A 13,119-nucleotide genomic window follows, 5' to 3' on the forward strand; every position below is an offset into this window, starting at 1 on the left:
TGTCCCGCAAAAAAACAAGCCCTCATATGGCTACGTCGATGAAAAAACTTTAAAGTTATGGCTCTAGGAATGCAGTGATGAAAAAACAAAAAGTCAGTTGGAACAACCCATTAAACAACAGTCTTTGATTTCAGAATGCATTGTAAGTGCATAATTTTGGGAATAACCAAGGATGAATAAACACAATTCCTGTATGACAGACCTACGTTCCGCAATTACGGTCCCATTCAGTTCTATTGGTCCCTTTCCGTATCGCTACGGATAGGTGTCCGTGCATTAGAACTGTGCCGGAAATTATGGAGCATGTTCTATTTTTCGTATTTTACGGGCAGTGCTTCTATACTTTGTATCGGAGAATGGCCCCGAAAATGCAGGCTTCGGTCGTGCCCACAATCGCGGGCCGTGATTACGTGCACGGCCATGTGCATGAGGCCATAGATGTCTGTAGTACATGGTTTTGATCACAGCTAGACACTTAGAACAATAAAAATCCATATTCGGTCTTTAAAAGTTCTTTAATTATTTTGAGTCAGCAAATACTGGACATTTACAAAAAATTTTAGAATTAACTTAAAAGGTGAAAAGGTATTACAAATGTCTTAATTTAATGAGTTCTTCTCTAGAGCTATGAAGGTTTGTACAAATTCAGTTATATTATATATGAGAAACTATTATGTCAAAAATTCATGTTTAAAAATAATCTGATATTAATTTAGTATAGTTTAATAAATATAACAAATTGTTCTGTCTTCTTATTCACAAAATAGAATTTTTGAACGCATAAAATACAAAAAAGTGTAAATATATTTCAATCTACATGTGAATATTTAAACTTTCTTTTAAAAGATATTTAAAAATATTAAATTATTCAATAAGCTGCATATTAAATAACAAGAATATGTGAATAGTGGATTGATGGAAATGCATAAACCCCCAGAATGACTGACTATAAAACCTTTTGTGCTGAATTCAGCTTCTGATCTCACACTGCAATGTGGCTAAAATGATATGCAAATAAAATGTTCTTGTGTCTCTCTACTGTTGCATTAAAAACAATAAAGATTGATTTTTGTCATCTCTAGAAAAAAATCCAGAATCAATTCTGCAGGATTCCCATTCTGGCCAAATAATAAAAAAGAAATCCTAAATAAAAAGTTGAGGTTTTGCATTACGACTTGGCGACCCAATAAGGACCCTCTCTACTCTCACTCAGCTTTTTTCACTTTTCTTTTGCGAGTACCCTCATTTAGCTCTTCTTTGGATTTTCCACTTGAATGAGACACTCCATGGTCATGGTGATGATGGTGGTCTTCATGGCCATTATGGTCACCGTTTGCAGTACCAAAAAGGATAGGGCAGATGCAGTTCTCCAGAAAAGCAAAAGGTGACCCATGAGAGTGCGTTGCGGTCATGTAGATCTGCATGCGGAAAGGAGAAATTTACAATGGCAGTCGATACATTAAACCAATAATTATACTGAACCCATTATATTAATGCAGGAAATTTAAAAGATTCACATTATGATGTGAGATAAACAGAAATTATGAAGAAATGAATCTGATATTATAAGCCCTTAACCAACATGTATAGCTCCAAAATTGCCATTGTATATGTGACACATAAAACATTACTACTACACTGTCTGTATGATGGTACCATGACTGTCAGCAGAAAACATAACTTTACCAGAATACAACCTGAACAGACGTACAATAAAAAACACACTACTATAAAGAACATGGGGTGACTCTGAGGTCGGCCTCAGCTTTTATAAAAACAGTTCTATATTTAAAAAAATCTTAGAAATACATATTTTTTTTTCTTTTCTTCCAAGAAATATAATCTGAATATTTTGGTACCAGGCATGTAGTTCTATTAACCAAAGTTCAGCCCTCAAGGGCAATATCCCACCATCTGTAAAAGTTAACTTGGACAAATCACCCAAGCAAAACTGCAGAAAGGGTAGGAGGAAGCTGTAATTTCGCTGAGTGCCTATCTCCCACCCAAAATGCTATTATATACCCGCAACTTTACCCAGTCAGGCAATAGCCCAGGAAAATTAGAGCCCACCCCGCTAAACCTGGTACACCATCTAAGAGGTACTTCTGAACCAACTCTTAAAGGGGTATCACCTAGCTCCCAGTCATGTGTTTAACGAATCGGCCCTAAAAACCATGCAAATAGTGTCATGTGCTTTTTGCATCTTCTTCCATTTAGTTTAAATGCGGGCTAAAAACTTAAAGTACAGTTTGGTCCTCAGTATGTCTAAAAAATACATCTGCTACATATTACAGAATCAAAATGATGGTATATTGATACAGAGGACTGTAAGGACCAGGACAACTGTCTAAGCCTCTAGGTTGTCATGATCCATGGGAAGCAGGCCAGCAGAACTAATGACATCTCTGCATTGTGGGACCCTAACACAGTAGGTAAAATGTAAAAATCTGAAGGGGGTGGTAGTTCAATCCAATCCTTGACTAATGTTTTACTAATAATTTATTTCATTTACATAACTAATCCAGCCAAACACAGATTTTAAAAATGTTTCAAATAATATTATATATAGTCTGCTTTAGCACCTATTTTTGAGCATGTTTCCAATTGAAACCCTGTAAAAAATAAATTGTGAGGAGTTGTAGTACTTCCTGCACTTATTACTATTTACCGCTGATGTTGCATTCAACTGGCTAGCACTAAAACAGTGGACACGAATGTGCCATTCATTTCCTCATTCCCCTCATCATTGGTGATGCAGAAACATCAGCCTGTGAGCCTGCTCCATACACCCTCTTCCGGCCATGAGGTACAGTAACGTCAAATGTTGGGAAGGGGTTAAAGATAACCCTCTATTTTGTGGTGCCTCTGCACATATAAGGAGCAGAGTCCTCCTTAAGCTGGCTATTCATAGAAAACAAAGCTAATTCAGCTGACAGCTATTTCTCCCCACTATTGCAATGTGGAGATGGGAATAAGCTCACCCCTCAGCAGCAGCTTATCTACTGATATCTACTGTTGGGGGACAATCAGGAGGCCCCCATACACAATAGTTAGTCGGCCAATCTCACTGAAATCTCTGAATTTGAACGACTTCTCTTATTTTATGTCCATGGCCAGATTTACCTTTTAGCACAGCACACATAAGCCCACATTTAAAGGGGTTGTCCACTACTGAACAACTGATGATCAATCCACCGGATCTGTAATCAGCATATCATCGGGTACCCAGACCCCACACCTTTAAGCCTCCAAGCACTGGCTGTTATAGCCCATTATGCGATGTACGGAGGTGGAAGCAGTTGGCTCCGTACATAGCATAACGGCCGTGCTGCCGAACTGCAGCTCTGCGCCTATTAACTTGAATAGGAGCAGAGCTGCAGTACTGCAGCTCCGCCGCTATTCAGTGACTGAAGACAACTGCTTCCGGCATATACGTTCGGTGCTCAGAGGCAGCCGAAGCGGCTTAACGGTGCGGGGTCCAGGTGTTGGACCCCCACAGATCATGTACTGATGACCTATCTGGTCGATAGGTCATCAGTTGTTCAGTAGTTGACAACCCCTTTAAGTTTTTCTATGCCCGTATAGAGGTAAAAGAGTAAAGTAAAAGAGGTAGTTGGAGTCATTTGCAGGAAATCTATTAAAAGGGACACGCCTCTTAATAAAATATGTGCATTTTTAACTGTCTAACAGTCAGGACATTAAATTTGTGCCTGCTATGAGCAGGTGAACATTTGCGCCAAAATTTGCACCATGTCAACCTATTCTACTTAATAAAAGTGGCCTGATATATGTCTCCTTGGAGAACAAACCTGCTTTTCTTGTCACTTTCCAAATTTGGTAATGAGAAAACATGCAAAATTTGGTATAAACTGCTGTGTAAATGTGTGCCAGACAGTTACTATAGAACATATTCAATAATAATAATAATAATGTTGTTTCATTAGGTATAAAAGGGCTGTTCCATCAGGGCAACTGTTTCTTAAAAACCATCCCAAGAGAGGGATTCACTCTATCGTATCCATATGTTGTAATAGAACACATGGAAAGAGGTTGTCGTGATAGAACAAGCTCTTTTAATGTTCAGCAGCAATTCTATGGGGAAACATATTTAGGCCGGATTCACACGAGCGTGTGCGTTTTGTGTGCGCAAAAGGTACATAACAGCTCCGTGTGTCAGCCGCGTATGATGCGTGGCTGCGTGATTTTCTCGCAGCCACTATCATTATGACACTCTGTTTGTATATTTGTAAACAGAAAAGCACGTGGTGCTTTTCTGTTTTCATTCACACTTTTTACTGCTGTTGCGCGAATCACGCGCGTCACACGGAAGTGCTTCCGTGTGCTGAGCGTGATTTTCACGCACCCATTGACTTCAATGGGTGCGTGATGCGCGAAAAACGCACAAATATAGGACATGTCGTGAGTTTTACGCAGCGGACTCACACTGCGTGAAAGTCACGGACTGTCTGAACGGCCCCATTGACTAACATAGGTCCGTGTGAGGCGCGTGAAAATCAGGCACGTTGCACGGACGTATTACATGTTCGTCTGAATAAGCCCTAAGGTTGGATAATCAAACTGAGATTAAAACACTTTTATTTTTGATTTATAATCTAGGTTCATACCTTGCAAGTAGCCATAAAGAGAGTAAAGAAAAAGATGAGGTACGCTTTGGAAATAGGTAACCAGTGGGATTGTTGCAGAGTGAACAAGATGGCACCATACAAACTGGCCTTGGTAGGGCTGTAGTGGACAAAAAAGTAACATTAGAGCTCATGTAAATAAAATAGCACACAAAAATAGCAAGGGGTTACGTGAGTAAGTACATGGAAAACTAGTATTTTCAGATTTTATGTATGTGACTTATAGAAAATAGGTTATTAGGTTGTGTATAAAGGCTTGAAGATTAGAGACATGTCCTAATCACCTCATTTTTCCTTGTATGCTTAATCCCCATGTCGGATTCTTACAATACTGGATCTTAAACTATTATGTCTGTCTTGCCAGTAATCATGTATTTACATATTTATTGTATTTGTAGATTTATTTTATACCACATTCCACTGTGACTGCCACAGATGATGGTGCTACATAAGTAAATAATAACTACGTGATTAAAGGCTATGTACCACTTCAAATTTCTTTTTTTCAATAAAACAGTTCAGTGACAGTGGGTCCTGGAGGTCTCTGACACGAAGGGTCGAGCTGCTATCGATCACATCTAAGTTATGAACTTAGATGTGATCAATTACAGGTGGATCCTGTGTGTTAGAGACACGCAGGACTCGCTGTTACTAAACCCGTCAGTCCCCCGGACCTGACAGATTCAGGGCTCAGCGCACGATACAGCTGCTCTGTATATAGAACACAAAGCAGCTGTATCTAAAAAAGTAAAAATAATTTTTAATAAAATGTAGTTACCAAGTTTCACACTGATACACATTTATATAAAATAAATTTAAAAAAAAATAAATATATATATATATATGTATATGTATATGTATATATATATATATATATATATATATGTATATATGTGTGTATGTATATATATATATCGCATATATATATATATATATATATATATATATATCTCGCATTCGAAGCCTTTAAGTATAAATTATAATTCTTGTGCACTCACAAAGACATGTGAAGAATTTCATTGGTCTCTGGCTTCCAAACACCACGCAAAAGCTGTTCCACATTAGACATCAGTGCTACACCAGAACCTATGAGTAAAACGAGAAGAAACATACAGTAATTCCATATATAGTTAAGCATTGAAACATGTAATATCTTTATAATGACTTTTACAAAACACAATCATGAATATGCATTATATAATCTAATAATAATAATAATAATAATAATAATAATAATAATAATAACAATAAAGAAATAGGCAGGGCTGTTTCTTCAAAACATTTCATTATATATTGCAATTCAATTTCAAAATATTGCAGCTGGGCCTTCTGAGGTACATGCCACAAGCTCAGTGGGACGTGAGTAAAAACCTTTAACCCTTTCAGGACCGAGCTCATTTTGGCCTTCAGCACCAGACCCATTTTTTCAAATCTGACATATTTCACTTTATGTGGTAATAACTCCGGAATGCTTTTACCTATCAAAGCGATTCTGAGATTGTTTTCTCGTGAGACATTGGACTTTATGATAGTGGAAAAATTTGGTCGATAAATTCAATATTTATCAGTGAAAAACACCAAAATTTGGTGGAAAATTGCAAAAATTAGCATTTTTCTAAATGTGAATGTATCTGCTTGTAAGACAGGCAGTTATACCACACAAAATTGTTGCTAATTAACATCCCCCACATGTCTACTTTAGATTGGCATCGTTTTTTGAACGTCATTTTATTTTTCTATGACGTCACAAGGCTTAGAACTTTAGCAGCAATTTCTCACATTTTCAAGAAAATTTCAAAAGGCTATTTTTACAGGGGGCAGTTCAGTTGTGAAGTTGCTTTTAGGGCCTTATATATTAGAAACCGCCAAAAAGTCACCCCATTTTAAAATCTTCACCCCTCAAAGTATTCAAAACAGCATTTAGAAAGTTTCTTAACCCTTTAGACGTTTCACAGGAATTAAATCAACGTAGAGGTGAAATGTTCAAATTTCATTTTTTTTTTGCAGAAATTCATTTTTAATCTATTTTTTCTGTAACACAGAAGTTTTTACCAGAGAAATGCAACTCAATATTTATTGCCCAGATTTTGCCGTTTTTAGAAATATCCCACATGTGGCCGTAGTGTGCTAATGGACTGAAGCACCGGCCTCCGAAGCAAAGGAGCACCTAGTGGATTTTGGGCCTCCTTTTTATTCGAAAATATTTTAGGCTCCATGTCAGGGTTGAAAGGCTCTTTCGGTGCCAAAACAGTGGAAACCCCCCAAAAGTGACCCCATTTGGGAAACTACACCCCTTGAGGAAATTATCTAGGGGTATAGTGAGCATTTTGACCCCGCAGGTTTTTTGCAGAAATTATTGGAAGTAGGCTGTGAAAATTAAAATCTACATTCTTTCAAATAAAATGTAGGTTTAGCTAATTTTTTCTAATTTCCACATGGACTAAAGGAGAAAAAGCACCGCAACATTTGTAAAGCAATTTCTCCCGAGTAAAACAGTACCCCACATGTGGTAATAAATGGCTGTTTGGACACACGGCAGGGCTTAAAAGGAAAAGAGCGCCATTTGGCTTTTGGAGCTCAAATTTAGCAGGAATGGTTTGCGGAGGCCACGTCGCATTTACAAAGCCCCTGAGGGGACAAAACAGTGAAAACACAAAAAAAGTGACTCCATTGAGAAAACTACACCCCTTGAGGAATCCATCTAGGGGTGTAGTGAGCATTTTGACCCCACAGGTGTTTCATTGATTTTATTAGAATTGGGCAGTGAAAATAAAAAAAAGCTTTAGCTCCAAATTTTTAATTTTCTCAACAAATAAAGGAAAAAAAGAACCCCAACATTTGTAAAGCAACTTCTCTGGAGTACGGCAATACCCCACACGTGGTCATAAACTGCTGTTTGGGCACACGGCAAGGCTCAGAAGGGAAGGAGCGCCATTTGCTATTGGTGTACAGATTTTGCTGCATTTGGTTTCTGGTCGCTATGTCGCATTTGCAAAGTCCCTGTGGAACCAAAACAGTGGATCCCCCCCAGAAGTGACCCCATTTTGGAAACAACACCCTCAAGATATTCACCTAGGGGTGTAGTGAGCATGTTAACCCCACAGGTGTTTTGCAGAAATTCGTGTGGACACGATGTGGGAGAGTGAAAATGGGATTTTTTCCATAGATATGCCAATATGTGGTGCCCGGCTTGTGCCACCATAACAAGACAGCTCTCAATTATTATGCGGTGTTTCCCGGTTTTAGAAACACCCTACGTGTGGCCCTAATCTTTTGCCTGGTCATTCGACAGGGCTCAGGAGTGAAAGAGTACCATGTAAAATTGAGGCCTAATTTGGCGACATATAAAGTATTGGTTCACAATTGCAGAGGCTTTGATGTGAAATAAAAGAAACCCCCTGAGAAGTGACCCCATTTTGGAAACTGCACCCCTCAAGGCATTTATTAAGGGGTGTAGTGAGCATTTTCACCCCACGTGTCTTTTCCATAAATGATTGCGATGCGGAAGGTACAAATTAAAATTTTTCCCTAGATATGCCAATACATTGTCAAATATGTCGTGCCCAGCTTATGCCACTGGGGACACACACCTCAAAAATTGTTAAAAGGGTTCTCCCGGGTATGGCGATGCCATATATGTGGACATAAACAGCTGTTTGGGCATGCTGTAGGGCTCAGATGGGTGGGAGCGCCATTTAGCTTTTGGAGCGTGGAATTTGCTCGGTAATAGTTTTGTTTGGTGTATCACTGTTGTTTCCGTTTATAATGTGGGGCATATGTGAGCTCGGCAGAGTACATCAGGGGCATAGTTAGGTGGTATAATAATAAGGTAAAAAAAATAATAAAATAATCCATAGATGTGTGTTACGCTGTGATCGATCCTTTCTGCACAGGCCAGTGTCGCACTGATAAATGTCCTTACTTATCCCCCTTTTGGTCCACACTCCGCACCTTTGCAGTTTGGGGAATTTTGCCGGATAAGTGTTGTCCTGGTATAATACGGGCGCCCTCCCCTTCCTGGTTCCCTAATTTTAGTGCCTTGATACATCGCCTTTTGAAACAGAAGAAACGTTCCCCTCGGGCCGGCACAACTGCATATTTTTATTTCCTGGCTTATTGGTGCCTTGACTAATTTTATTTTTTCATAGACGTAGTGGTATGAGGGCTCTTTTTTTACGGGACGAGCTGTAGCTTTTATTGGTACCATATTGGGGTACATGCAACTTTTTGATCACTTGTTATCCTTTTTTGGGAGGCAAGGTGACAAAAAAACAGCAATTCTGCCATAGTTTTTTAGTTTTTAATATACAGTGTTCACCACGCGTTATAAACTACATGTTACCTTTATTCTGCGAGTCAGTACGATTCCGGCGATACCTAATTTATAGAATTTTTTTATAACTTTTTGCACAATAAAATTACTTTTGGAAAGAGAATGTATTTTTTCTGTCGCCATGTTGTGAGAGCCATAACTTTAATTTTTTTGTCGATGGAGCGGTGTGAGGGTTTGTTTTTTGCGAGACGAGGTATAGATTTTATCGGTACCATTTTTGGATACGTGCGACTTTTTGATCACTTTTTATTTCAATTTTTGGAAGACAGTGACCAAAAAAACTGTAATTATGGCAGTGTTTTTGAGGGTTTTTTTTTACGGCATTCACTGCGCTGGATAAATAACATAATATTTTTATAATTTAGGTCGTTACGGTCGCAGCGATACCAAATATGTATGGTTTTATTATTTTTTTCAATAATAAATGACTTGATAAGGGAAAAAGGGCGATTGTGTTTTATTTTATTACTTGAAACTTTTATTGTATGTTTTACAACTTTTATTTTTACTTTTTTTACACTTTTTTTTTTACACTTTTCTTTAGTCCCAGTAGGGGACTTGAAGGTCCAACTGTTTGTTTGATCTTCTAATACATTGCACTACCTATGTAGTGCAATGTATTGGAATTGTCAGTTGTTCACTGACAGCAAGCCGATCAGGCTCCACCTCTGGGCGGGGCCTAATCAGCTTACGTAATGGCAGACAGGAGTCCATTGTTAGTGCTCCTGTTGCCATGGTAGCAGTCGCCAGCCTTGCCAATGCGTGGCAAGGCTGCCGATTTGCTACAAACCTCTAGGATGCAGCAATAACAATGGAACGCTGCATCGAAGGGGTTAATGCCAGGAATCGGAGCTAGCTCCGGTTCCTGGCGATAGATTGGGGTGTCCGCTGTAACATACAGCGGACACCCACTGCTGATGACGACGGCTCAGCTTCTGAGCCGGAAGCTGAGCAGGCGCCATCTTGCCGATGGTACCGGAAGCCTCCTGGGCCCCGCCGACGACGGGGCATAGGAGGATTCCGTTACTGGCGGACCGGGAGGTAAGTATTAGCCCTCCGATCGCCTTTGCAGCCACCGGCAACCCAGCGATCACGTTGCTGGGGTGCCGGTGGCTATAAACTCCTCACATGCTGCGATCTCTATTGAACGCAGCATGTGAGGGGTTAATCGGCCAGATTCATCTCCATCACGTACAGTTACGTGAAAAGGCAGTAAGACACCAGTTTTAATCACGTAACTGTACGTGATTGGGCCGGAAGGGGTTAATAGCGGGCGAACTCTGTTTCTTCAGCTGCCCTGTATTCACTATGGGCATCTGTGCTATATGGCAACTTTTACATCTAACAGATACCTGTTACAAAGATGCCTTGTATTTAACACTTGACGTGCAGCCTGCGTTCTAGACTAAGGAGCTGACTTCAAGATGAAATAGCTATGGTGACATCTAGTGGTAAAAAGAGTATGATTCTACCTACAATATTATAATATTAGGGTTGACATTTGGTAAGCTTACACATACAATTAAGTAAAATTGAGTAAAAAAACATTCTGTAATATATTGTCATAAAGAGGCTCTGTCACCAGATTTTGCAACCCCTATCTGCTATTGCAGCAGATAGGCGCTGCAATGTAGATTACAGTAACGTTTTTATTTTTAAAAAACGAGCATTTTTGGCCAAGTTATGACCATTTTTGTAGTTATGCAAATGAGGCTTGCAAAAGTCCAAGTGGGTGTGTTTAAAAGTAAAAGTCCAAGTGGGCGTGTATTATGTGCGTACATCGGGGCGTTTTTAATACTTTCACTAGCTGGGCGTTCTGATGAGAAGTAACATCCTCTTCTCTTCAGAACGCCCAGCTTGTGACAGTGCAGATCTGTGACGTCACTCACAGGTCCTGCATCGTGACGGCCACATCGGCACCAGAGGCTACAGTTGATTCTGCAGCAGCATCAGCGTTTGCAGGTAAGTCGATCTTACCTGCAAACGCTGATGCTGCTGCAGAATCAACTGTAGCCTCTGCTGCCGATGTGGCCGTCACGATGCAGGACCTGTGAGTGACGTCACAGATCTGCACTGTCACAAGCTGGGCGTTCTGAAGAGAAGAGGATGTTACTTCTCTTCACAGCGCCCAGCTAGTAAAAGTATTAAAAACGCCCCGATGTACGCACCTAATACACGCCCACTTGGACTTTTACTTTTAAACACACCCACTTGGACTTTTGCAAGCCTCATTTGCATAATTACAAAAATGGTCATAACTTGGCCAAAAATGCTCGTTTTTTAAAAATAAAAACGTTACTGTAATCTACATTGCAGCGCCTATCTGCTGCAATAGCAGATAGGGGTTGCAAAATCTGGTGACAGAGCCTCTTTATTGATAATGTTTTTTGCTTTTTTTTAGGAAAGGCTTTATTAATAACACATGATCTGATCCAGCTCTTGGCACTAAATATAAAGCTCCCACATGAAGCTATACAGCTTATTCATATGTGCCTGAGAGAGACAGAGGTGTAAATTTGATTTTCTGCCTGTTTGACAGGTGAAAATGCGTCAAATTTATTATTAGACGTGTGGCTTTTAATACAGTTGGCGAAAATCATTCTATCACCTCCACTTAGACTGGCATAAAAGATGCCAGTCTTAGTAAATGTCGGCCATAGTCTGCAATTCTTTATCTTATTGTAATGACGGGGTAGGGAGACAGACAGGTGAGCCCTAATCTACCCGCCACTCAGTCCCTGCCTACTGGCACGACCCGTCCTAGGCGACGGCGTACAACTGGGCGACGGTCCCTACCCTCAATATGTGCACGACAGACAAACATACAAGGGTACACAGAAGCTAAGGGAAATGGGGAAGTTGCCCACAGCAACACCGTGAGAAACAAGAGTAGTGAACGAGCCGAGTCAAACCAGGAGTGTACGAGGTACAAAACGCAGAGCAGGAGCGTAGTCAGTAAAGCCAGGGTCAATATGAAGCAGAGGTCAATAGTAATAGCTGGAACAGCAGAGCGGGGAAACAAGAGAAAATCACAGGCAAAGACAAGAAACAAATGAAGGTATAAATAGACAAAGGCGGGAGCTAGAACCGTCTGGCCAGGCTGTGATAGGCTCTCCCACTCCTGAGCCTACCAGCCTGAGTGGTAGCAGATCAAGTCACTCTATCAGACCTAGGAGCAGATGCAGACTGATTAACTACGGGCGTCGACACAGACGCTGTGTCTGGCAGATCCTTTAACTCCTTAACGCCGAAGGACGGATATATATCCGTCTTCAGCAGCTGCTAGTTCGCGCAGGAGGACGGATATATCCGTCCTGTGATCGCGCGGGTACTGACAGCGTACCCATGCGATCAGCGGCAGGAGCACGGCTGTTATACACAGCCTGGCTCCTGCTGCAACTGCCGGAATCGAAGCGCGCGCCGATTCCGGCAGTTTAACCCATTAAATGCCGCTGTCAATAGTGACAGCAGCATTTAATGTGTTTGACAGAGGGAGGGGGCTCCCTCTGTCACCCGATCGGCGCCCCCGCAAACAAATCGTGGGTCGCCGTCGGGTTTCCATGACAGCCGGGGGTCTAACAAAGACCCCCAGGTCTGTCTTCAGCATCTGCCTGTTAGGCGATGCCAGAGGCATGACCTAATAGGTTGCCTGTCAGTTTTACACTGACAGGCAATAATGCTTCGGTATACTAAGTATACCAAAGCATTATATATGCGATCAACAGATCGCATAGTGAAGTGACATGATGGGACTTTAAAAAAAAAAATGACAATCAGTTAAATAAAGTTTGTGAAAAAAAAAAAAAATTACAGTCAAAGTCAAATAAAACTACTTTTTTGGCCCAAAAAGTGGTTTTATTTTGTAAAACTGTCAAAACAAATCACACATACACATATATGGTATCCCCGCGATCGTTACAACTTGACCAATAAAATGAACACATTAATTAAACCGCCGGATGAACGGCGTCCAAAGAAAACGCAAAAAACAACGGCAAAATTCTCTCTTTTCTCCCATTCCCCCCATAAAAAATAAAATAAAAGTTAATCTATAAGTCCTATGTACCCCAAAATAGTACTAAGGAAAACTACACATTGGCCCGCAAAAATCAAGCCCACGTACGGCCACATCGACGGAAAAAT

General features: G+C 40.4%; 1 protein-coding gene across 2 annotated transcripts in view; it reads right to left on the bottom strand.

Annotated features, from left to right (window-relative positions):
• Nucleotides 1-668: 668 nt before the first annotated feature.
• TMEM38A (transmembrane protein 38A) overlaps nucleotides 669-13,119 on the bottom strand; it is a 65,154-nt gene continuing 52,703 nt past the window's right edge. The window contains exons 4-6 of one of the 2 annotated variants that reach the window (XM_075825325.1): nucleotides 5,642-5,729; nucleotides 4,626-4,743; nucleotides 669-1,418 (exon numbers count right to left, since the gene is read on the bottom strand). In XM_075825325.1, coding sequence (XP_075681440.1) covers nucleotides 1,206-1,418; nucleotides 4,626-4,743; nucleotides 5,642-5,729 — 419 coding nt within the window. In that variant the 3' untranslated portion in view covers nucleotides 669-1,205. The remainder of the gene's footprint in view (nucleotides 1,419-4,625; nucleotides 4,744-5,641; nucleotides 5,730-13,119) is intronic. The other variant, XM_075825322.1, reaches the window with a different exon arrangement.

Source organism: Rhinoderma darwinii, chromosome 1, assembly GCF_050947455.1.
Source record: "Rhinoderma darwinii isolate aRhiDar2 chromosome 1, aRhiDar2.hap1, whole genome shotgun sequence".
Classification (NCBI taxonomy): Eukaryota; Metazoa; Chordata; class Amphibia; order Anura; family Rhinodermatidae; genus Rhinoderma; species Rhinoderma darwinii.